General features: G+C 38.2%; 1 protein-coding gene across 1 annotated transcript in view; it reads left to right on the top strand.

The window, feature by feature from the left end:
* The first annotated feature begins 1579 nt into the window (after positions 1-1579).
* Positions 1580-27501, top strand: part of kcnq1.2 (potassium voltage-gated channel, KQT-like subfamily, member 1.2) — a 122840-nt gene continuing 96918 nt past the window's right edge. Inside the window, exons 1-11 of the mRNA XM_053640910.1 lie at positions 1580-2028; positions 11422-11512; positions 13622-13748; positions 13985-14063; positions 14308-14404; positions 15850-15990; positions 24371-24481; positions 24923-25018; positions 25149-25280; positions 25404-25481; positions 26760-26916. Coding sequence (XP_053496885.1) covers positions 1580-2028; positions 11422-11512; positions 13622-13748; positions 13985-14063; positions 14308-14404; positions 15850-15990; positions 24371-24481; positions 24923-25018; positions 25149-25280; positions 25404-25481; positions 26760-26916 — 1558 coding nt within the window. The remainder of the gene's footprint in view (positions 2029-11421; positions 11513-13621; positions 13749-13984; positions 14064-14307; positions 14405-15849; positions 15991-24370; positions 24482-24922; positions 25019-25148; positions 25281-25403; positions 25482-26759; positions 26917-27501) is intronic.

Raw genomic sequence — 27501 nt, 5'->3', positions numbered from 1 at the left:
ACAGGGATGTGTAGACTTTTTATATCCATTGTAGTTATGGCAAATTTAAATGTTCCTCATGCTTGACCTTTCCCCAATAATAAGGCAGTAAAATAATACATTACATGGTTTATAAAATAACTGTTAAAAACTCTGTACATAACCATAGACACTGATTTACCTTAAAATCACAGTAGAAAGTGACAGACTCCTTACATGACATAAAAATTGCTCATGGGGAAGCATTACACTAATGCCATCCCATTTCATTTTTGCCTTTGAATGAAGGGAAAAAGCAGTGTAGGCTTGAAGCACCGGAGACTACAGAAAAGTCAACTCAAATATTAGCAGGATTCACTTATATAGATTTTAGTTAGCTGTTTAGTTAGAGTTGCCTCAAGAGTAGGAAAGAGTGCCTAGAGAACTTACCAGAGAATATTGTAGACACAGTAGGTCTTATTTATGAATCTTTTTTCTAGAGTTGTGTGTAAATGTAGGCTACATCAAACTAAAAATTCCTGCAGGATTCAAAAAAGATTTGGTAGTGTGTCTATTTGTTGATAAATGCCAGTCACCTGTAAAATACCAAGAACGCTCACAGCATAGTCATTTAAATTTAATCACTACTACAAATCTTCATAAAAGACAAGATGACAGCCACTGAAAGAGCATCACATCTTCCAACAATGTAGCTCAGCCACTGCACTGCGTCGGCTACCATAGACACACGAACACTTTCTCCTTTTATACAGCCTCTTAGCATTTTTGTTCTTTTTTATTTTATTTTATAGCTATTGCGTATTTCTTGAACAATTTTAAATATGTTTGCTGTTTATAATTGTTTTGCACTCTATCAGTTCAGCTTGTAATAGGCTACTGCCAGTGGTTATTGCAGCTATTTCTTACACTTCAAAGATGGCTTTAAAGGTTTGTTACATGAGCATATTTTTTAATAGAATCAGTAAACAATACTCCCGTTGTTTCAGCAACTTAATCTTTTTATCTAGTTAAATTAGTGGAAAATTAGACATTGTCCTGATGTGATGTGAATAGAACTGTCTTTTTCTGAACTGACATTTTTGCAGTCAATCATAATACTAATTTTGAGTTTTCTGCCAGGATATGACTTGCATATATACAGTATGTTCTACAAAGCTTTAACAGCTTAAAACTAATAGGTTTAATCTAATGGAAATTTTAAGGCAGGAGTTTCCTGATGTTTGTCTGAGACACCTAACAAAATCTACTGTAGAATTGATGTTTTTGGAAGTTTTAGCTTTCCTTATTACATGTCTGTGAAATTCCTGTCTACTGTATATACACTATGTCTTAAATGTCTGTTGACATACAGTAAATGGTGTATTTATACAGTACTTGGTGTATTTATAATCATAACAAGTGATTTCTTAAAATAAATGGTGAATTGCACATTAAATTCCATCACTAATTTTAACCTGAAGTCATTTTCTATTTCTACTTTCACAGGTGTGGAGAATTGAGTAACACTTCCAGTGTGGTCATCGATGAACTCTGGTGGTCACATTATCATCAACTCCTCCTCTTTTGCTTGAACCCCAAACCTTCCTTTCTCCCAAGAGTCATGGAAGAGGGTCAGGGGCGTCCCGTTCGTCTCCTGTGCCGCACACAAAATTTCGACTGGTCTGGGAACAGCGACACTGTTGTAACCAAAATCGACACTCCAAACGGGCACACTCTGATAAGCCTGAACTCCGAGCGCAGTGTAGAAGAAGCTCCAGAAGCCATGCTGGAGGCAGCAGTAGACAACCCAGGCTGCTCTCCTGTTTCAGTGGAACAGAAGCCCTTGGTGAATAATGGATCAGGCGTACTAGATGGAAACACAAAAGAGTTAACGGTGCACAGAGAAGACAGGGAGCCATGCTCCTGCTCCTCTCCCTCACCTTCTAGCAGCCCCACTCCCCCTCACTTCAAACGCAATCCCTACCGCACCAAGACTAGCATGCAGGGCGATGTCTACAATTTCCTAGAGAGACCTGCAGGCCTGAAATGCTTCCTCTATCACTTCCTGGTGTGAGTAGATTTGCTCTGTGATTTTAGGTAGATTATGAACAAGTATGATTGTATATCAATTCAGCTTTGGGTCTGTTGATTTTGGGTCAGTTGATTTTTCATAGTTTGGCATTTGATTGATTTAATTGAATAGATAGCATGGACCAAAGCTGTTCTCCGAAGCTATTAGGGTTTTCCTTATGGAATCTGGTAACAAGATCCTTAATTGTAAGTGTCTGCTTTATAATTTAGTATATTTTATAATGGGAACTTTCAATCTGTAAATATTGTATAAACACATGTCAGAGTGCATCATGGTAATCCCTTTTCTGATTGGCTGGAAGAACAATTAAATCAGGACTGCTAAAAGTCACATGACCAGAAGTCATCTAATGGACATTTTTGGACATGAAATGCAAGTCCATTTCATTTTCTTTTGCAAATATTCATTTACAAGCACAAATTCTCTTATGTTTAAGGTTATGGACACAGAATTTTTTATTTTTTTTATAGTTTAGTCATAATGTTATTTCTACAGATCAGGGGTGTCATTTATCAATCGTGTGTACGTGTTGATATGTGCATACAGTACATTGTATGTTTAGTATGTGATTTATTATTATCTTCTTGTGTGTGAGGATGTGTATATTTATGGACACTTCTGACAATGCGTATGCAGGGTAAGACCGCGCTTAAGGAGTGCCGTTTCCAAATGACAGGGAACCCTGATAGTTATCTGGTTCGATACCGTGGTGGGTGTGAGGTAATTAAGGTGTACACAGGTGTGCGCTCATTCATTAAATTACCCACTCCTTCCCTAAGACTCTTTTCTCTGCTCACACCAACACTTGATGTATTGAATTGAATAATAACAACACGACATATTGTTACACCCCTAGTAGCTAGCATTCTACTTCACCTTTCCTAATTTCCGGTGCAGTGAATATCACCTGGGTAACCTATACCATAATGTCACGAGGAGCTATCCTCCCCTTAGGACAGACTGCAAACGTGTTCGGAAAAGACTGAAACCATGCCACTGGGACGGGTCATGTTAACCCTGTAGAACCTAGGGCATGTGCATCCAGGAAACAGCAGTGCCTCTAAGTAATGCCCATGAACAAAAAAGTATGTATTCAAGCAAATATAAACAAATATATGTATAAAAGAACCAAATTTTTAGGGAAAAATTTTTTCTGACTTTATATTAAAACTATATGGAAAGGTTACATACAAATAAATCCTTTTCTAGATATAAAAGCTGCATAAAATGTTCTCATGCAAATTGCATTTGGTGTTATAAAAGACATTGCCATTGGCTGAGAATATTTCATGCAACAAGTAGCAATCATCAGTCCCTCCAGGGTCACAGAAATGAACGCAAAATCAAGGTAGAACTTGTATGTTTATTTACTAACAGCAAATCAGTTTACAATGTGATTTTTTTTTTAGACAATATCTAATCATGTCACCCAAATACACTACTTGGTACAGCAGAATTTTTGCCAGATGTTAAATCCTGATTATAATTTTCACACAGAAAAGGTTTCTGCTTTCTCTCTACAGAGCTCATTATCAATGAACTCCAGACTGAACACAATATTGGGCCACAGTATTAAACTCACTCACTTTCAGTAACCTCTATATCCTGATCAGTGACATGGGGGATCTGGAAACCATTACGGGAACACTTGGGACGCCAGTCTAGGGGACCATGCACACACACACATTCACGCACATTCACACCTAGGAGCAATTTATCTGAGCCAATCCACTTACTAGCATGTTTTTGGGAGGTGTAGGAAACAAAAACACATGGAAGAAACCCTGATGTGCACAGGGAGAACCTGCACAGAAACTCCTCCTGGAGAGTAATCTGAGCTCAGGATCGAGCCCAGGACCCTGGAACAATGAGACAGCAATGCTACCCACTGCACCACCATGCCACCCCACAGTATTATATTTATTGAAAACTGATTGCAAATACATTAATTTTTTTTTAAAGAAACACAGTCCTGTTTAACAAAAAGATATTATTAGCAGGAAAATTTATTATGAGAGTCTTTTGTTAATAGCCTTTATCATCGACCCAATGTTCGTTGTAGCCTACAAATACACAAGCTTATCTTTGCATAATTTTTACCTTGTCTTTCACAGATATACACAGATCAGCCATAACCACTGACAGGTGAAGTGAATAACATTGATTATCTCGTTACAATAGCACCTGTTAAGGTGTGGGATATATTAGGCAGCAAGTGAACAGTCAGTTCTTGAAGTTGATGTGTTGAAAGCAGGAAAAATGGGCACGTGTAAGGACCTGAGAGACTTTGACTCGGGCCAAATTGTAATGACTAGACAACTGGGTCAGCATATCTCCAAAAAGGAAGGTCTTGTGAGGTGTTCCTAGTGTACAGTGGTTAATACCAACCAAAAGTGGTCCAAGGAAGTACTACCAGTGAACCGGTGACAGGGTCATCAGTACCCAAAACTTAATGATGCGCGTGGAGAGTGAAGGCTAGCCCGTCTGGTCCGATTCCACAGAAGAGCTCCTGTAGCACAAATTATTAAAAAAAGGTAATGCTGGCTAAGGTGTCGACTTGGCCTCCAAATTCCCCAGATCTCAATCCGATCGAGTATCTGTGGGATGTGCTGGACAAAGCAGTTTGGTAAGGGTGAACGGTAAAGAAGAAGACAACTGTAGGAAAAAAAGGATCCTTTATGACTAGGTTTTCTGTGGTTGAGCATGACATGGCTCAGTTATGGAAAGTAAGAAACCTTGTGCTCTGCATGTGTACACATTTGCGTGATATGGGTGTCTGATAAGCTTCCGTCTTTGTAACTGAACCTCCACTATGGCAGCACGTTCAGTAGAACCTGATATCAACCTGTTACAAAATTAAACTCCTTTAATTGACAATCTACAGTGTTTGTTTAACTAACCTACTTACTTGTCGATGGTTATCAGTTCCAAGCCCTTGTTCTTTGCTCTCGCTCTGGTTGCCAGGTCTAAAGTGTGTCTATGAGGACGTCAGGGCATCAGCCTGGACAGCATAATGACCTGTCTGTTTGTTTGGATGGCCAGTGATTATGCACTATTGTGTCGAATGACAAGGCATTAATACTCTGTTTAGAGTGAAAACACTCTTTTACACAATCAATTGAAGATCACTAACAGAAACTAAATATTTCTTTCATTTTTCTTCTTCTTCTTTTTATATAACTGCATGGCTGAACTGTCTTATTCCATTTATACCACTGCAATTTGCCAACAACTGTTTATAGTTACATTTACTGTTGCGGAACGTCTGCAAGTTAGTCTGCTAACTCTGCAAGACAAGTTAGATCCTGTTACCACTTACATTATAGCAGCAATAAACATTTGCTTATGTGCCTTTCCTGTATTAAATTGATGTGACAAAATCAATTTGTCTTATGATGCTACAGAGAAACTAGAAAGTTCTAAGTCCTCAGCCCTGAAAACTCCTGAAAACTTACAAAGCACGGACACCTGAGACTTTCTCCGTAAATGTTACATTAATATCTACTAACAGAAAACCTAACTATCCATCCGTTTTCCATACTGCTTATCCTAGACAGGGTTGCGTGGGAGCCTGAAGCCTTACCCAGGGAACTCTGGGCACAAGATGGGGGACAATCTGGATGGGGTGCCAACCCCATCACAGGGCACACTCACACATACATTCACACATTACGGAGAACTTGGAAACATTCCTACATTCCTACAATCAGGCTTCAGCAGATGTCTGTTCAACGGGGAGGAAGTCAGGGTACCCAGAGGAAGCCCCAGATGCACAGGGAAAACATGCAAACTCTGCCCACACAGGGAAGTAGCAGGGTTCAAACCCCTGACCCTGGTGGTGCGACGCAAATGTGCTAACCACTAAGCCAACAGAAAACCTAACCATATCAATGATCAAATGTTTTTCTTTGCTAAACCACATATCTTTTTATTATTTAGATTATGCCTTAGATTATGTTTTAGCCTTAGATTATTTGGAGCGTCCTCCATACAACTCTCTGTGTTTGAGTTATAGAGAATTAATCCATACCTTCTGATTTGACAATTCAACCCTGCTGTGGTATAAAAGAGAAAAAATTGACCTTTTGCTGAACAATACAAAGACCAACAATAAAACTATACTTTAAAAATGAAATAAGCAGATTACAATATAAAGGAAAAATAAACAAACACATTTACCACACTCAGAAATATTATTTTATTTGTTTCACTATTAATATCTGAACATAGTAAGGAAGAAACATCGGTTAAACTGTTCAAATTGAAGGTTGTATTGATCCTGGTGGACCCAAAAAAAAAAAGAAGAAAAAAAAGTCCTGCTTTGTTTCTTGGCTGCAAGACTGATGGACCCTTCTAATGTCCTTTCACTGACCACTTCTGTTGTGTCCTTGAGTGAGACACTCGAATCAGTGACCTGATTAGAGATAAATAAAGCTGAAAAAGTCCTTTCTTTCCAGCCCCCTTTTTCTTCCAGACATACACAGTGAATATTCTGCTGTGTCATCAGGATGGTTATGGCGCAGCCTGAGGCAACCGATGTTGATGATGCAGGATAACCCACCAGCTGTTTTGTTTTAATCAGATCTCTACAGTTTTTACTAGGATTTAGGATTATTTTTCTTATTAAATGTAGAATTTCTGCATGATGTCTGGCTGAGATATATTTTGTTTAATCAGAATGAGATGTGTATGTGGTGCACAAAGCAACTTATTATACACTATATGGCTAAAAGGATGTGGACACCTGACCATCACAGGCCATGTGGCTCGTCCCCAAACTGCTGACACAAAGTTGAAAGCACACAATTATCTAGAATGTCTTTATATGCTGTAGGATTATAATTTCCCTTCACTGGAACTAAGAGGCCCAAACCTGTTCCAGCATGACAATGCCCCTGCGCACAAAGCAAGCTCCATTAAGACATGGTTTGCCAAAGATGGCGTGGAAGAACTGAAGTGTCATGCACAGAGCGCCTGAACACTTTTGGGAACCTGGTTCTCCTCGCCTGACATCAGTACCGGACTTCAATAATGCTGTTGTAGCTGTATGGGCACAAATCCCCACAGCCTCGCTCCAAAATCTAGTGGAAAGCCTTCCCAGAAGAATGGAGGTTATTATTACAGCAAATGAGGGAATAAATCTGGAATGGGATGTTCAACAAACAGATGTGCGTGTGATGGTCAGGGGTGCATATATGATCATCCATATAGTGTATAAAAGCTGCATGCAATTAATGTTAGAAAATGTGCAAAAAGCTAGTGAATGGAAGAAACCTTAGATTAATTTGACTTCAAATGTAGCTCTTCTGGGTAAACATCAGGGACAGTTCAGAAGAATGTCCACCATAAATGTTATGACTCCCTTTTATTTTTTCATAATATCTGGGATAGATTTTGGATTTAAAATTGTATAGTACCTGATAGTGCAATTGACTGGGACTGCTTCAAATGGGGGTCTGAATATCCTTTAACAGTGACATGTCTTTCTGGGTTTTTTTTCTGTGTGAAAGGGGTTCTCTCTAGCCACCCTACCCCATGGCTCAGACATGTGAAAAATACTAGAGATTGTTGTCACATGTAGAGAGTAATCAGTTCTTGTCAGATATTCCTGCAGCTCCTTTAATGTTGCTGTTGGTCTCTTCAGCCTCCCTGGTAAGTTTTTGTCTTGTCCTTTTGTAAATTTTGGAGGGACGTCCTGTTCTTGGTGATGCCACTGTGGTACTCCATTTTATCCATTTTCTCCACTTGGTGACATGTCTTTAAACGGTTCAATACTAATCAATACGAACACGTTAGCGGGTCACCATCTGGCTTCCTGGTGGAACATATTTAAAAAATCTAGGTTGAAAAAAACTTAAACCAAAGTTTAAGGGACACCAATTATGGTTACAAGTGTTATTTCTTTTCCAAACAAGCCTTTGTCTTACTATGCTATTTGCATTAGTTGTTTAAAATAAATAAATAAATAAATAAATAAATCACAGGATATTTTGATCAGCCTGTGTATGTGTGTGTGTGTGTGTGTGTGTGTGTGTGTGTGTGTGTGTGAGAGAATAATCCCTGATTTGGTCTTACTACCATCTGGAGGGGAAATCCTTGATATGGTTCTACTGAGGCTGTGCTTACTAGTAAGAGTATCAACATGAAATATATCTATGAGATATGTGAATAACAATGATCAACACACACTGTTGTATTATTGGTGTATGAACATAGTGGATGATTGGAAAAGATAAGTGAAAATATGTGAAAAATTGTTCCGTTCTGTGGCCAGTTCTTGTTTTTGAATCAGCTTGTTGGGAGAGTCTCACTGTTTCCATGTTTTTTCTATGAAGAATTTCCACGCCCTTCTTTTATAGCTTTATCATTTTTTTCTTTCCCAGCAAACAGATCTGTCTGAAATCAGTAAAACAGCTGATGACAAGCTTGTTGAAAGAGCTCTGGTAGCGTTCGCCCTATCATACGGCGATCATGAGTTTTAATTCTAATAATGCCACAGATTTGCCAGGAGCCATCCGTGGCCGGGGTCCAAGAGCAAAATTCGCCATGCTCTCAGGGAGTGGTGGCATATTCAATCTCCCCATCAATCACAGTGACACTAACGCTTTCCTCCTAGTGTGTTACACTGCCCGCTGATGGGCAGAAAAAAGGAAATGGCTATACAAGACTTTATTCTACGACACATGAAATTAGCTCATGATCTGTATACTGGTTACCTATATAGTGACTACTGATGTACATCTTAATCAGTCAGAGGTAACTAACAGTAACATTGCAAAGATGTGTAAAGGCGATGTCCGATGCTTTAATATGCTCTGGCCCCATTCCAATAAGGTGTGGTAATAAAACTTACAACTGCTGGATATCCAAGTGGTGCTTCAACCACAATTTATACTTTGAGTGGACTACTTTTGAAAGGAAGGTCTAGCCTTTTAGGGTACTTGTATTCATACCACTTGCAAAGATGCTGCTCTCATGCTTGCAGGTTGCATATCATTATCCTATCCCACTCAGTGGGTTCAGTGCTGCATGCCATCGCTAAGAGACAAGTCCAGATTATTTCGAGGCTGGGGATGAAAATGGTGGAAAAACCTCCTAAGCATTTCTAGAGACTTTGTACCCTCCATACATCTTTAATTAAGCTATAAGGAACATTCGCAGTACACTGTGTGCTCTCAGTTTCAGAATCACAATGAGAGTTTTCCTTCAAGAGAATCATAGATGCAATCCTCTTGTCCACCAGGAAATACTCCAAATGTGAAGCTGTTCAGTTTGGGACTGGTGAATATTCCCAAACCTGCCTGAGGTCTATCTCCAGTGGAACTTTGAACTAGGAGAGAGAGAGACTACACCAACTGAGAAATTTGGTATTGGAGCCCATACTGTGTGGATGTAAGGCCAACCACGTCTACTCCATAACATTCCATCTAACTCACAAACTCAGGTTCTTTGCTCATCAGCGAAGTGAGATTCCAGGTTTCCATTGTAAAGTCCATTGTAAACTCCTATTCCATACCTTCTGTATGACTGGAATTGCACCTGAGCCTCACACTTCATCTTGCAACTTCCACATAACTTCCATTATTTTGGGCTGAGCTAAACTGGGTTACTGTGGGTGGTCTGGTCACCTGGCACTCACCTGTGAACACTACTTCCGGGCCTGGCTCTAGTGGTGCTTCCCAGTAACCCTAATCTGGACAGGCTACACTTTGTAACGTTTAGAATGGAGTCTTTAGTATGGCTCTTTGTCAGACATGTGCCCTCAGATCACCAAGGGTGGCCCTTCTGGGAGCTTCAACCCCCCTGTGACATAGCCCTGAGGTTCACTGAACAACATAATCCTCTCAACAAGGTCTTGATCTAAGAAGGGGCAAGGCTTACTAACATCACAGAAATGCTTATGGAACAAGGATTGGTCAACAATGAGTCTTGGTGTTTGTCAGCTGACTCCAAGACGGGCTGTGAATTGTGGGAACCATAGTTCCAGCGACATTCATTTGATCTCATGCAATTTTATATGAGGTCAGGTTCTCTTTTCCTTAAAATAGCTTTAACGTTTAAAGAGCAAAACAGACTAATAAGCAACTTTAAACAAGACGTTAAGACAAAATCCATGTGTATTTTATCGACTGTTAAATAAAAGGGATTTGTAAAATACATTACATTACTCCAGGTGTATCATAAGGTTTTCTTTCATGCTGTTTTAATACTCACATGAGTTTTTTTTTTTTTTTCCATGTGTTTAGTTCTATTGGTGCAAATTTTGACTCATGGCACAAATAGAATTTGTTCATATCTATTATTATTATTATTATTAATATCTATTATCTATTATTAATATCTATTATTGCAATCCGGCCAGGGCCCTCGCCACCCAGGGCATGTACTAGTACTACAGTGGGATTTAAAGAGAAATGGATGGAGAATGACGCAAAATGGGTTGAGATGAAATTATTGGTGTTTATTATTAGTGCATCCTTCTACATTCGAAATGAAGGATCAATGTACATTATGAAAGTAATCCAGCACCATCCAGTGATGTTTGTGTACGCATCTGCATATGGCAAATTATATAAACAATTTCAAATTATGCAGATTTAATTCATATTCTTTCTTATAGAGCATGTTTGATTTAGTTTACCCCTACGTGTTAATTAATACACTAACAATCATGTAATAACATGTAGCCTACTTAAGGTGGTCGTTATTCACGCATGAATTCATAAGTCTCATGTCGTTCATTAGTTCGTGATTAGTACATGCTTTAGCTCATCGTTATTTTATATTTAAGTAAGTATTAATTCAGGTATTAGTGCATGATTCATGTACTGTTATTGTAAAGTGTTACTGCCTAAGGCTACTGTATTATGAAATGTTTTGAAAGATCAAGTGTTTCAGTAAAGTTTTCTTGGTTCGTCCTCTTCGTGCTTCTCAGTCAGGTGTATTGTTTGTGTGTGTGTGTGTGTGTGTGTGTGTGTGTGTGTGTGTGTGTGTGCGCGCGTGGAAGTTAGTTAAGCAGTAATGCCAGTTCAGTCTTTATGAAAGCAGATGTAAGGCCATATATCACTGAGGTTCTACTGTAACTAATTTGATGATATTATTGGTCATAAAGTTGTAATGATGATAAATGATTTGCAAAATGAGATGTTGAGATTTACATAATGCATTTAAGTTCTCTTGCATGAGGTTTGAGTAAAATCTACTAATAAAAAATGATTTAATTACATGTTTTAGGAGCATAAAAAATCACTTAACAATGCGCTTAGTTCAATTTTAGACTTTATGTGTAGAAATTATTATCACACTTTTCTTGAATGAATCTCACACCAGTAATGTTTAGTGTATCCGTTTTTTTTTTCTTTCTGTTTCAGGTTCCTCATGGTGCTCATATGTCTGATCTTCAGTGTGCTCTCCACCACTGAGCAGTATGCCGAATTTGCCACTGGGACACTATTCTGGATGGTAAGTGTTAAAACATTTGTTTATGTCACTATCTGAGAGCAAACACATCATTGTAGTTCCATTTATAAGCAAAATATGTAATAGGTTTGTACACTGCACTACCATGAACATCCACTTGATGGGGATAGTACATCTTACTAAGAAAACTCAGAAACAAAGTCGAGCCTTTTTATCATACTATTAACCTACCTTTTATTAGAGAAATGCAAAACTTGTGTTTAACTACTGGAAGGAAAATGGTTCTGTATCTTGTAACGGTGCATTTCCACCAAATACACAGAAATCTGTGCACTTTCGAAATTTACTTAGGTTTAATAAGAGCAAAAACGATCTATTCAGTACATTAACATCTGTACTTAAAATATATATATATGTACATATTAAAAGTCATTATCTTTGCCATCTTCATGTGATAAATAGTCTTAAAAAGCAGAAGGACATTAGTGATGCTCAGCAGAAGTGTAAAACAGTAGAAAAAAGTAGAAACATTGAACAAGCACTGTTGAATAAGTTAGTGTATTTTAAAATATTAATTCTAACCCTAACTAATTCTAACTACACACAATTCAACAATAAACGGTTTATGTTAAAAATTAAGCTAATGTTTTTTTTTTATCCTCTTTTAAATAAACATATTTAATAAAACAGGGATGACCAGCAAAGCAGTTAAAAAAAAAAATCTTTTTGCTGTTTGACACTTGGTGCTCATTTGGTCATTCCATATCAAGTGGTCCAAAGCTTGATCGTTTCAAATTTTCCTCATTTTGTTGAGTGATTACCTCTGTGTATTGACATTGCAAAATCACCATTTTTAAAATGTATTTTACTTGGTTTAACTTCGACAGCCGTCTTTGTGTCATGGCACACAACAAATTTTGGTTGTACATCTGTTTATTGAAGCCTCAGTATCTCAGATCAGGATGGGCCTAGCTCCTTGAAACAAAAACACGATCTCTAGAGCACATTACAAGCTACATGGACATATATAAACATTTGCACGTTTTTGTTCCTTAGACTTAGAAGTCCAAATGTATTGTGCAGGATTTAGTCTTCATCAAAATCTAGTTAGTTCAGAAAAAAAAAACGTTATCCTCCCAGAGCTCCTGAGGGAATCTCCCCGTGATTGATGAGCTTCAAACTGTATCACTGGAATGAGTTATTGCAATTTGAAACATTGTGATTTGGGCTTATTACGCACACTAATCAATCCATCACAATCCATCATGTGATATTAATGACATGAAAGAAAGCAATCCAGAACAATTCCATAAGTTAACATCTATGCAGGAAAAAAGAAATGGCAAAACCTCATGGTACCCGATGCATTGCAATGGCTGAGCTGCATGATTGGAAGATTTAGTGCATGCTGTGTTTCTTTCACCCTTTAGTCATCATTTTGTCGTTTTTAGCGCTGTAAGCATTGCCTTTTATGGAGTTTTGTAGGTGTTATTAAATGTAAATCAGCTCTGTCATGACTGTGCTTGGTAATGTACTGCTGATTGGCCCTCGACAACATCAACATACGTATGCGAGTATGAAGAATTGTTTGTTTGGCTTCACCTGAAAACTTTGCTAAAAGATTAATAAATGAGGCCCAGAAGGAATATAATTACCTCAGCTGTGGGGTGGGGTTTCCATAATGATGATATACATAGAGGATTTGCTATTTATTATTAATACTTCCAATTATTATTAATTCATTAATAATGAATTATTATTATTATTATTATTATTATTATTATTATTATTATTATTATTATTATTAATATGTGTGATGACACTACAGCTGAGATACAGTGTAGTACTACAGCAATGTTAGTAAGCTGTCATGTAGGCACCCACATCAGCTCAGTGCTCATGTTGTTTCAGAGGTCACACTGGCAGAGAGGGTCAATTCGTTCAAAACGATAGGCGAGAAGACAAAATGGATCAATGTTTTCTGTATAACAGAGGTCAACCTGAAGCCACCTCTTACTGGTATCCTTGTTTTGCCTAGATGTAGATCTAGATAGAGCTTAGTTTGCTCACCACATCCAATTCAAATGCACTCATCAGTGAGTCATGCTGATGCACACACTCAAAATGGGCATGTTTTTGTCCTGTGCTTAGGAAATTGTGCTGGTGGTGTTTTTTGGTACGGAGTATGCTGTGCGTCTGTGGTCAGCAGGCTGCAGGAGCAAATATGTGGGCGTCACAGGCAGACTACGCTTCGTCCGAAAACCCATCTCCATCATTGGTACCCAATCGCTCAGTATATCACCTACAGATACCGTGAATGTTTTGTTAAACATGCACTTTGAAATTCCTCAAACACTTCAACACAACATTGATGATGATGATGATGTTGATGATTATTTTTATTGCTGGATATTATTGCTATTTTATTTGCTAAAATAAATTACACATCAGAGACACAAATCCATCTTTAATTAAAAAAACCCCCTTCTGTTTGACTGTTTTTGCTCGGAGCAGATCTGATAGTGGTGGTTGCCTCTGTTGTAGTACTTAGCGTAGGATCAAATGGACAAGTTTTCGCCACCTCTGCAATAAGGTATTTATGCTGTAATATTGCTCATAAACACAACAACAGCAGAAATAAAAACAAGATAATCTTAATACACATTGATGATTGTTTTAGGTACATTTTGTGAGGTTAGAAAAAGTAACATATTTAGACATACTAAGCAACAACTAACACCAGAAATACCAGTAAACTAGTTGCTGTATTTAAAATGATTGATGGTAAATGTACAGAATATAGACCATGTCTTGCTTGATGTTTCTTTTGATTTCAGGGGAATCCGCTTCTTACAGATTTTGCGCATGCTCCATGTGGATCGTCAGGGAGGCACATGGAGACTACTGGGATCTGTAGTCTTTATTCATCGACAGGTCAATACACACATACAGAGAAATGTGCACAGACTTCTTGAATTATGGTGTTATGAAAAATGTCAAATGACTCCTGACCTCCTCCCCTGTGTCCAAACACCATCCCCACCTCATCCGTACACACTCCAAAACTGTCCCTACAGTATGTCTCATCTTATTAGTGACTTACTTTTATTTATATTATTCATTCTTTTATATGTGTACAAATACCTAAATATGGATTATTATTATTATTATTATTATTATTATTATTATTATTATTATTATTATGCACTAGCGTTCATTTGGCAGCCATATTTCCCCACATAACACTTCTTATGTGTTGTGCAGTGGTGGCTTAGTGGTTAAAGGCTCTGGGTTACTGGTCAGAAGATCAGGAGTTCAAGCTGCCACTGTTCGGCCCTTGGGCAAGGACCTTAACCGTCAATTGCTCAGTTTTATGAATGAGATAAATGTAAGTCGCTCTGGATAAGGGCGTCTGCCACATGTCATAAATGTAAATTATATCAGATGTACTATCTATGCATCCTTTTGTGTACTAAATCAATTTAGTATTGCAGTATTACACAACATATAAAAATAGTCCAACTAGAAATATGTACAACATACAACACAGCACACAAGTGATGTGGAAGCACCACTCTGTTATTGCTACAGGCAATTCTAATTCTAGTCCTTTCTATCAATAGCACTTCACTAGTTGTTTCTGTTGCAGAAGAGACGCCACTCTCAATCGGCATGCAAATTTGCCTCACACCTCCAGGGTTGGGTTTTGATTCCTGCCGCTGTCCTGTGTGTGCAGAGTTTGCATTTTCTCCCCGTGCTGTAGGGGTTTACTCCGGGTACTCCGGTTTCCTCCCCCAGTCCAAACACATGCATGGAAAGGCTGATTGGCATGTCCAAAGTGTCCGTAGTGTATGAATGGGTGTGTGAATGTGTACGTGATTGTGCCCTGCGATGTATTGGCACCCTATCCAGGGTATACCCCACCTTGTGCCCGATGCTCCCTGGGATAGGCTCCATGTTCCCCGCGACCGTAAACACGTACATATATGATCTCTGTTCTTTAAATAAAACCAGGCGCTCACTCACACCTGATTGTCATCCCACTGATTGAAAACACTTGACTCTAATTTAACCTTCAAATTAACTGCAAATCCTAGAGCTTTACATACTTCTGCCACTCACAGATATGTAATGTTGGAAAATTTTCCTTAATAAATAAATGACCAAGTATAATATTTTTGTCTCATTTATTTACTGGGGTCTCTTTGTCTACTTTTAGGACTTGTGTGAAAATCTGCAGAAATATAGAAAATTCACAAACTTTCAAGCACCACTGTATATCATAATTTCATAGAAATTCAGGGTAATTGAAGGATGATCCAGGTATTTAGAATGATATGTCTTAATAACATTATAACTGTGTGTCCTCTTTGTACCAGGAGTTGATAACGACACTGTATATTGGCTTCCTGGGTCTGATCTTCTCCTCGTATTTTGTGTATCTGGCGGAGAAAGACACAGTGGATGAGGAGGGGAAGACAGGCTTCATGAGTTATGCAGATGCTCTCTGGTGGGGTGTTGTAAGTCTCATACTTATAATCTTATTTGTCCAAGTATGAAGTATATAGTAGGCAGTAGAAATAGATAATAGTTTTTTCACTCTCTGTTTGTTATTCATGTCACCAACATATCAATATTGTGTCTGTCTGTTTAGACGGTCAAATTTACAAGTATTCTTTGCTGTATTTTATAAATATAATATCTAGTCATAGTTCTAATACATGTTGTTACTAAAAAATTCAAAAAACAACATTATCGTTATATTTCACGATAGTAATATTAGTAATGCTTGAAATTTTAAAATGTTTGTTTTTATTTACTAAATGCAATAGCTGTGACAAAACAATACATATATGCCCAAGCTAATTAAATGAATATCAGATATTAGAGATTAAAAGATGACAATATTAACACAATAAGCAAATGGCATGCAAAAGGGATATTCAATTAGGGGTTTGCACGTCAATTACTTTTTACTATTCGGACAGTAATTTTAAAAAATAGCCAACTACTTATCTTTTCCATACTTAAATCAATGCAGAAAGCATGAACTGTTATGTTCATACTGTATACTAAACTCATTCAAAACAATTGCTATTTTTTATAAACAACAGCAAAGAATGCATCAATTTGTGTTTCAGTTAAAAGCCATACACAAGTTACAAATTACATTTCCAACTTCAGTGATTTTAGGCTACAAAAGTAAATCGAAAATAAATCAGTGCAAATCATCAGCTTATAAATCATGTCTTTATTAGTTACAGTCCCCTCTGAAAGTATTGGAACAGCAAGACCAGTGAATATGAGATGAAAGATCAGAATTTCAGCTCTCATTTCCTGATATTTATATCTAGATATGTTAAACAACTTAGAACACGGCACCTTTTGTTTGAACCCAACCCATTTTGTGAACTGATCAAAAAATATTGGAACATGTGACTGATAAATTGTTTGTTTAAAGAATTAACAGCTGTGAATGTCTGCTCTTGGTTTGAGCCTGGGTTTTGCCTGTAAAAACTGCATTTGTTGTTAAAAGAGGATAAACCATCCTGGAAAAACAACACAAAAGAAAAATGCAACAGTTTGATGATGTCAGCGGGTAACCGGCTTGGTGCAGTTATTGCAAGCAAGGGATATGCAACCAAATATTAAGTGTTATTTACTTTGCTTTTAAAACTATATTTTCCTATACTTTTGCTCACCTAAAAATCAAAGGGGCCATGTTTAAAATTGTTTATCTCATCTCGATATAAATATGAGGAAATGAAAGCTGAAATTCTGATCTATCGTCTCAGATTAATTTTTTTTTTAAATTTCAAACCAAATATCTTCAGTGTATAGCAAATATAATAGAATTGGCCTTGCTGTCCCAATATCTTTGGAAGGGGACTGTATATGACACTATTTAAGGAAAAAACAAGCCCAGAGCTCTCCTTGTACCTCAATGATGCGATGTTTACACGAAAGTTTTTCACCATTTTCATTTCAGTAGCATCTGAAAACCAGTATGGATGAATGGGATTGGATAGCGATATGAAACCTGTGGCTTCTAATACAAGAATGTTATTTTGATTTTATTTAGCGTTAAAGGACAAGATATATAACTGCAGTGGGGTTGGGGGGGGGGGGGAGTGTTTCCTTCACTGCATACTGTAGAGTTAATCTGAAAGTGTTATATAATGTTACAGCAGAGTATTTAACAGAAGACACTTTTCCCAGTTACACAGTGTACAGTTGACTGGAAAACTGCACTGTAAAACCGGATAAGTTCAATTAACTCAAAAAATTTCAGGAAACTAATTACCTCAAAATTTTTAAGTTGATAAAATTTTTAAGTTGAAAAATTAACCCAAACTTGTTATATTTAAGTATGTTTGGCTTTATCAACTTAAAAAAATTGAGGTAATTAGTTTCCTCAAATTTCTTGAGTTAAATGAACTTATCCGGGTTTACAGTGTGGCTTCATCTAGTCTGAAATATTTTAAATAGATTTAGTCCACTTTACTTACTGTCTGCCTCACTATTCGATGCGATCTTGTACTTCAGGTACAAGAAGACCTGATATCTCAAAATCTGAAGAGCTGTATTTAAACTGACATTTTGCATTGCAAATAAGTCTTTTTAGGCCCTGTGCAAAGCTTCTACAGTATAATCAAACCACTACTTAAACTATTCAGCTATTATAGTGCTGGTTAGAACGGTAAAGCCCAGACGTTCAATAGACATTCTTGTTTATCAGCAACAGAGAGTGATAGCAGCACAGAAAGCGGTAACTGTAGTATACACTAATCCACAACTATTCAATCAAATGGCAGTTTGAATACTTCTCAGATGAAGTTTCCAGGCTAGTTAATTAACAAGTTGCATTCAACATGAAAAGTAATGAGACACCAATCACAGGCTTGCACACGGGATTGGGGTTATACAGAAACCCTGACAATGGCCTCCTTTCACCTCTTTTCACCTCGCCTGCGTTCCTTTTTTGAAAGCGCTCTCTTTTTTTCCCTCAACACTCTGAGGCGTCAGCGTCTTTAATTAAAACTTTAATTGCAGGGTTTCTACCTTTTTGTGGTGAGGGTCAGAAAGCATGAGGCTTCCTGTAGCTCTGTGCAAAGGAGGACAAAAGCCGTTGTTTGTGTCAGAGAGGTAGCGAGGAGAGGTCCTCTACACGGGGATTTGCTCCCTTTTGTTTTTTCTGAAAACTGTAAATTTGAGCATGATGAGAGGCAAAGGAAATGAACTCGCTGAAGGAGAGCAGGACAAAGAGAGGAAGGCAGAGCGGGAGGGAGGTGAAAGAGTGGAGGGAAGGCAGGCAAGACGAGGGGCTGAGCAAACGAAGGGGAAAAAAAACAGAGGGAGAGAACAAAAAAAAAAGAACCCATTTTGGATGGCGACTGTATTTTAAGGTTTAGTTCATTTGCTGAAAATGGGTTTTTTGGCTCGTTATCAGTACTGAGAGGAAATTCATTGCAAATGTGAAGCATATAGTAGGTTAGTTCAATGATTTGAACTTTGAGTCACCGTTCATTTAAACTTTTTTTTTTCCTGGTGGTGGCCCAAGTGGTGGCAAAAGAGAACAGACAAACTTGAGAGACCGAAATAGATGTTTATGAAATCTAGAGGGTTTGATTACAGAGACATTACATTTTGATTACAGAGACAGGGCTTTAATTATTTAGTAAGAAATGGACAGTGTGGTACTGGGCTGTTCTCTGTAGGAGTTGCAGGTGCAGAGAACAAGCGAGAGGAAAGAGCCAACACACACCATGAATCATCGCTCTCTTTCTCACAGTCAACATATGCCTATGACTCCTAAAGTTAACACATTGCTTACTGTTTCCGCTCTCTACTCCTTTCTCTCTCTCTCTCTTTTTCTCTCTCTCTCTCTCGCTTTCTCAAAAAGAAAGAAAACTCGAGAACAAAATGAACAGACAGAAGAGTTGGCTTGAAAATGACAGGAACAGAAGATAGCAAAAAAGAGAGGGATGGAGTGGTCGAAAAGCGAACTTGTGGTTGAAAAGAAGGAAAGCGATGGACGAAGGACGACGATGTTGGGAAGATGAAAATATACAGTACGAGAGTTTATTTTACAGATCGGCGAACATGTATGCGAGTGCTAGAAATATATCAAAGACATGTCGAGATAATCAGCTCACTGACTGTGACTGCCACACACATCGCTTGAGCTCTGAAACAAACACGCACACACACGCGCACACACACACACACACAAACGGCAGACTCTACACCCAAAAGCAACATTGAGGTGTCAGCTTTGTCTTGGCCACACACGTAGACCATAGGCTGCACTCAGACTCAGTGGATCATGCGCTTGGCTTCATGGTCTGAGTAAATTGTACATCTGTGGACATGGCCGCCTTGGATACCATTATGTCACTCATATGCACACGAAATGTCTCAGATGGAGCCTGCAGCACTGCCCTTGGCACTTAGAGCCAGCTTTCTAACTTGAACTTGAACCAGAGTGGCCCATTGCGTGCCCATTTCATTGCTAGCGTTGTGTGTGAGCTTTGAAAGCTAGGATTAAGCTCTCCTTGCTGCTCTTCAGTCCAAAGTCTGTGTGTAAGAGCCTTGGCCTCCTTCAGTCTCTATTCTAGGTATTGTAAAAGCAAAGCCCCAGACACACTTGCCGTGAGCCGAGAGCTCTCTCAGCGTGTCAGAGTTGGCTCCTCTTTCAGCACAGGGCTCCGGAGGTATTTGTTTTCCTGTGTTTGCTGAATTCCTGCACTTTATAACGGATTAGAGGAAACAGTGTGTGTGTGTGTGTGCGTGTAAGAAAAAAGTGTGTGCACACTAAGCACACACACATACACACACACACACACACACACTTTTTCTTCACACTTCAGACTGTGCAATGTTTGATGAGTCAGAATATACCCAGAAAACGTGGGCTTGTGAGCATTATGTGTCAGACAGAGAGTCTTCTCTTTCCAAATAAACTCTGAAGCAAGCTCTGCGATTTCTGAAACGTTCTTACTCTTGATGGCCTTACCTTGGGTCGCATGCATACTACAACTCAAAATGTTTATTCTCTTCATCCACCTTCTGTCATCTTTTTAGCAGGCGTTTTTTTGGTATGCATTAATGTCATGAAATTAGCATAACTAAATCTGTTCTCTGCACTGTTTACATTTACTTTGAAACCCCAGAATTGTCACGTCACTCCTGATTGCAAAAACATAGCAGGAGACTATTGAGATTTTATTTTTTTTTTAAGAACATGCCAGAATTTGTTTTCTAAAAAGGTTGCGTTGTGCTGATGAGTGTCTGAATTGAAAAAAGTGTTCATAAACACATATGTTTTTATTGCATATTATTGAATCAGACACCTTTCCAAGCCAAGAGAAGATGGTTGCAGTTAGGAGGGATAAAGGAGCTCCATCTTTGCAGCACTGATTATCTCAGCTATGCACCTATTAGTAACTATTATATCAGTGAAGTTGGCATGCTAACTAAGAATTGATCAAGCTTAGCTTGCTAGTTAGCAAACATACCTAATTTATATTGCTTTAGCAAACCTATTTACAGTAGCTCTACAGCAGAAAACTAGCTGTGTAATGCTAGATACAATGGTTATAAAAAGTCTACACACCCCTGTTAAAATGGCATGTTTTTGTGAAAATAATGAAACCAAGGTAAATCAGAACATTTCCACCCTCAGTGTGAAATTACAACGTATACGAATTAAGTGGAAAAACAATCAGAAACATTTGAGGGGAAAATAGGGCAAATAAAAAAACTTAACTAAACACCTAAACTAATACTTTGTTGAAGCACCTTTTGATTTTATTGCACCACTCAGTCTTTTTGGGTAAGAGTCTATCAGCGTGGCACATCCTGACTTGCCAATATTTTCCCACTCTTTCTTGAAAAATCATTGTAGAGCCATCAAGTTGTATGGGCATTTCCTGTGCACCGCCCATTCAGGTCACCCCACAGATATAGAGTTGGATTCAGGTCTGAGCTTCTTTTGGTTAAGCCGTTCCTTTGTTGATTTGGATGTATACGTTGGGTCACTGTTGTGCTGAAAGGTGAAATTCCTTTTCATCTTCAGCTTATTAGCAGATCCCTGAAGGTTTTGCACTAAAATCGGCTGGTATTTGTAACTATTCATATTTCCCTCTACCTTGAGGAAAGCCCCAGTTCTGGCTGAAGAAAAGCAGCTCTAAAGCATGATGCTACCACCACCATGCTTCACCGTGGGTATGGTGTCCCTTTGCTGATCCATCCCTTTTGGTATTGTGGAATTATTATACCTTTTGGAATTGGTCTCATCAGACTGTAACATATTTTGCCACATGGTTTGGGGTGATTCAGTTGAGCTTGGATGTTTTTTGTGAGAAAGGGCTTCTGTCTAGCCACCCTACCCCATAGCCCAGACATGTGAAGAGAGATTCTTGTCACATATAGAGGGTAATCAGTACTTGTCAGATATTCCTGCAGCTCCTTTAATGTTGCCGTAGGATTCTTGGCATCCTCCCTGGTAAGTTTTTGTTTGGCCTTTTATACATTTTGGAGGGACGTCCTGATCTTAGTAATGTCACTGCGGTGCTCCATTGTCTCTATTTGTTGATGATGGCCTTCACGGTGTTCCACGGTGCATCTAATGTTTTGGAAATTATTTTATACCCCTCTCCTAATTGAGTCCTTTCAACAAGTGAGATACCATGCAGGCTTTGGAAGCTATTTGTGGACCATGGCTTCAGCAGTCAGATGAAACCAAGAAGATGTGAAGAAATTCCCCCAAGAAATGACTGGTCTTTATTTGGGGTTAATCAGAATAATTTCATTGATGACAGCTGCATGATAATTTCACACTGAGGGTGGAAAGACTTCTGTATACTTAAAAGTATACAACTTTTTTTTACTGAGGAGTTTCTATGAGATATGTACTGTATAAATATCAGGTTATTGCAGACTAGGCCACCACTTAGCATTTATTATTTAGCCACTGACTGGATGCCTTAAGAATCCTTAAGAATATTCTCGAGTTTGAAGATTTGAAATCGTCAGTTTAGCTGAATAGCACTCCCTGTCTTTTAATCGCAATCTATAATAATAAGTGGACAACATTTTATCTAATGTCTATCTGATTCCTAAATAAAAATCTCGATAGGATCTTCAGTCAGTCAGTTTATAATTTATGATTAAAAAATGATAAGATGATAAATAGCATCAGGTTGCTAGGCTACTCAGGTCTTTTTGCAACCAGGTTGTGTGCTCATCTCTTTTAGTGCACAAACACAAATGGGTCTGTAAAATAATGTTTACTTCAGAGGTCAGAGCTTTGTTGTGACACTACTAATTAATAAAACAGACAAAATATATGTTATAACAAAATATACATTCGAACAAAAACTAGGGATTAGGATGTTCCAATTTGTATGAAGATTCATTAACGTGTATGGGTTTAACAATAGTCGAAGCACAACTCTTTATCTTCCATGCGCTCTAGCTTGTTCTGTATTTGTTGACCTGTTACTTTTCTAGTGTCCAAAAAGTCAGGAAAACAACGGGAGTACTAAGAACAGAGGTATAGTCAGGGCCATACGCACGTATACACCATATGCTTACTTTTCCCCCAGGGCTGTTTGCGTATAATGCCTTCTAAGGATCAATATTAGCAAAATCCCTTGGTATACCCACTTGTTTTGCTGCTTCAGAAGTATATGAGGTAGTCAACAATACCCAGCGCTAATACACACACACATATACACACAATGCAAACAAGGGGAGTACTGGAACCTATTTTCTTTCCAACTTCAAGCACTGACAGAGATGAAAAAGATGACCATTTGTATTATAAATGCTTTTTAAGACATTAGTGATGAATCAGGCTAATAACACCTAGTTAGACCAAACAAACAGATTGACTACATTTACATGCACATCAAATTCCGTTTAAAGTCTGCATTCCGAATACGATGTTTATATGTGTACAGGCATCAGAATATTCCTGTATACATGGTTGTTGTAAGCATGCCTGAGTTTCCATTCCTAAATACCTAGCCTATAGTAAGCATCTGATAGCACCCAAAATTCCTTGCGGACTGAGCACGCTCATATATCTCCTTTCAGTGAATTTTCTGAATAAGGTGTTTACATGGAACAAATTTCCAATTAAAACCAGGCATATTCCAGAGGTGAAAATCAGAATTTGGGGAATCAGAATATCATCTAAATCTGAATCGGATTAGGCTTTTACACGACTCAATACTAATGAGGATATTGCAAAGATTCCAATTAATATCAGAATATTGATGTGCATGTAAACATAGTCACCGATATATTTTCTGACACTTTTTTTGGCTGCTGTTTGGAGGTAGGGGTTGACTGGGTATATTTACATTTACATTTATTCATTTAGCAGACGCTTTTATCCAAAGCAACTTACAAATGAGAAAATACAAACAAAGCGATATATCAAGCAGAGAACAATACAAGTAGTGCTACTATACAATATCTATTAATTGAGTTCTAGAAGAAGTAAAGTGCGCAGAGTAGCGGTGTAAGTGCCGGAGTAAGTTTGGGGTTAAGGGTAATAGTAAACCACTTTTTTTTGGACTACAAAACTGACTAAGAAGTACCAAGAGGCAATTTCTACCCTTTCATCTGACGTTAATGCCATTTTTCACATGTAAGGAAAAAAATTAATATAAAAATAATTGTAAATAAACAAGTACGTAAATAATAAATACAAAATCACGTATATGTAGTTTCATTCCTGACTTTTTTGGACACCTGAATATTTAAGTTAAAACAATTGTATGGTAAATAAGATACTTTATTTCTTCTGGAAGTATTTCCCTAATATGTGTATTGTTCTTAAAATACAATCTCCTGTGATTATTAGTGAGATTTCCTTCTCTTTTCCAGGTCACTGTGACCACAATAGGCTATGGAGACAAAGTTCCTCAGACCTGGATAGGGAAGACCATTGCCTCCTGTTTTAGTGTGTTTGCTATCTCCTTCTTTGCTCTGCCAGCGGTAAATACACCCCCCACCCCCCCCCCCCCCCTCTCTCACACACACATACACACACAAATCTCACAATTCACATACCCTGTCTGGTGCCCTGGGGCAGTGATTTCCTACAGAAACCCATGCAGTAATGGGGAGCAGGGTTAATGGGGTCCATTAAAGTAAAAGCATTCCCCCAGGGGCCTTGCTTCTCACATTTCACTCCATATAATGCACAACTGCGACATTATTTCAGACAAACGCAGCATATATTGTGAGCAACATTTATGCAATGCAGCATGATGATTTGTTTAAAAGGTTGATAATATATTAGGTTAGGCTTACTCTAGATTTTGCAGCCTTTTGTAGATCTAGTATGAGTTTTCTAATTCACAACGTTCTTAATAATTCTGAGAAGACCGGATAAACGTTTTCCAATGTCCAGTTACGTTATAACTATCATTACAGGGTATTCTGGGTTCAGGATTTGCGCTGAAGGTGCAGCAGAAACAGAGACAGAAACATTTCAATCGTCAAATCCCAGCTGCTGCATCACTAATACAGGTCCTGATGAAACTACAGATTATCTTATAGTTTTATATTCTACATGTAAAAATGGAAACCATGTACAGTATTATTAGGCATGTGAGCTTCCCACAAAGCATAAATGTGGAATCCCTCTGCTTGTTCGCAGACGTTGTGGCGATGTTACGCATGTGAGAAGCCCAGTGGCTGTCCAGCTACATGGAAAATATACGTGCTGATGGGTGACTACATCCCAGTTATAAACTCTGAGAACTCCAGTCCTGGGAACTTCAGAAAAGTTGTGAGAATAATGCTTTCTTTAGACTTCTGTGATTAATGGCTGCGCTTTTTAGAATTGTTTTTATTTCTTGTAAGTGTTCTTGTCACTGTCATTGTCACTGTCCTTCCTGTTGGTTATCCTCAGAGACCGTCTATAGTAAGTCACTGTAACGTAAACCTCTACACACTGCTGTATGGTTTGGTAAAGGCGCACCTGGCGAAGGTAAATAGAGCTAGGTGTGTTAGAAGTCTATAAGTGACATTGGGTCACGGTAGTCATTTGCTTTGATTTAATCTCAGGTATGTAACACAGGGATGAGTATAATGAATGGGATTTATTTTGTGAATTTTACTTGAATAATGAATGTCGGTGTAGGTGGAAGTAGGATAATGTTGGGCTGGGCGGCTTAGTAAACGCACTGAAGTCATTGGATGGGCACTGAACGAACGCTTGCTTTCCTAATCTCTTTCACTCCCTCTCTAGTATCCCTCCCTCTCTCTTTCGCTCTCTTCCCCTGGACGCCCAGTTGACCTCAGTCCCCTTTGTCTTCCCTACACAAAGACACAGTCAGTTGAGATGATGTCACGACCGCCTCTTTCCTGGGAACAAACCTTTGTGTAGCGAAACAACAACAAAAAAATCTTTGTGTAGCTCTTACTCCAAACATATTGGGAAAACCTCAGCCACTTCCACCTCTTTCTCTGCATGGGTGTGTGACTATCCTTTGTTCACAAACCAGCCATTCATTTCTTCCTCATTTCGAAAGCAGTCATTCACTGATCCCATATACTGTCCTCCTTCATTGGTATTTCAAATTAATGGGAAAAAGTTATTTCAACCAGTTTCTTTCAAATTCAGTGACGACTGAGAGGTTCTGGGTCAGGATTTTATCCTTTAAACTGATCATGGGACAACAAAGATGCAAGATCCACAGATTTGGCAGAGAATGAATCATGGGATTCCTTGTTTGGATGCATGGATAGTTTGGAAATATTTATGAAATTCTCTCAGAAGCGCATATTTGCATTTTATTGCTAATGTGTCTGAACCTGTCATGTTAGTTACAGAGATTTCCAGATACCGCCATTCCAAAGGAAAACAAAGGCAGTTGTCTGTTGCATTACATTTCGAATCTATTTGGTGAAATGACTCTTTGTTGGCTGAAGTGTGTGGAAAATTATTTGTATCACAGCTGAAGTGGTTATGAATTTCTTCTTTTTCTGTAAACAAAAAATTAAATAAATAAGTGGGCTCTGGATCCACAGTTATGAACCTTCCTTATCACCATCACTCATGATGTAATTTTTTTTCTTTGACTATACACTTCATTAAATCTCCTGTATAATTCACATTCATGTTCAAGTACTTTTAAGAGTTGAGCCAAATACCATGACCATGAAGGTATTTCAAATAACTCATCATCAGTTCAATAACAGATGCTTCTCTTTTAAGTCCTACACACTCTGGCACTCTGTTATCTCCATTCTGCTTTGAGAACAGAACAGACGATACAGGCGGAGGCTGAAGTCCACACGCGATAATGGTTCTCTGGGAACTTCAGGAGAAAAATCTTTGTCTATACCTCAGATCACTTATGACCATATAGACGACAAGGAGGACAAGCGAGAGGTGCCTTTCTTGTTAGAGGAATCTACAGGTACAAACAGTAGAATCTGAACTTGAGCCAGATTCAGTTCTTTATAACAATAAATAATTTTATATGAAACTTCTATTTAATAGTATGTGAGCTGAGCTTTGCGGCATTCGGTTCAGAAACATGTTTTAACCCAAATATTATTAAATAATCTCTTCATAGATAATACCGCAAGCACCCCTAGTATTAGACAACCCAGCACTAAATGTTATTTTAAAAAAATTATTTCAAGCTTGCACACACAAAAAGTGTGTTGTACCGTTTTGTCCAGAGTTTTTTATTTATACCCTGTGTATTTAGTATTACACTGTGAACAGTAATCCAGAGGAAAAACAATTAAATAGATAAAAGAGTGCTTTTATCTATCGAATTTTCTGTACTGGTGAGAGATGGCATTTTCCATATGTGACTGGAACACATCCTGTACAAAAAAAAGAGCTCGTGCAAAACAAATCCACGCCTTCTTGCTGTTAATAAGGCTGTTTAGCAGACTTTTACAGGTTCTTCCTGTCGAATAGCTTTATCATAAAAGCAGAGACATTTACAGATACCGTCCCCAGCAGAGAAACCAGTTCTTGGGGCTCTTAT

Source organism: Ictalurus furcatus, chromosome 14 (assembly GCF_023375685.1).
Source record: "Ictalurus furcatus strain D&B chromosome 14, Billie_1.0, whole genome shotgun sequence".
Lineage (NCBI taxonomy): Eukaryota > Metazoa > Chordata > Actinopteri > Siluriformes > Ictaluridae > Ictalurus > Ictalurus furcatus.
The sequence above is the reverse complement of the archived record's forward strand: the minus strand, read 5'-3'. Positions and strand labels throughout refer to the sequence as shown.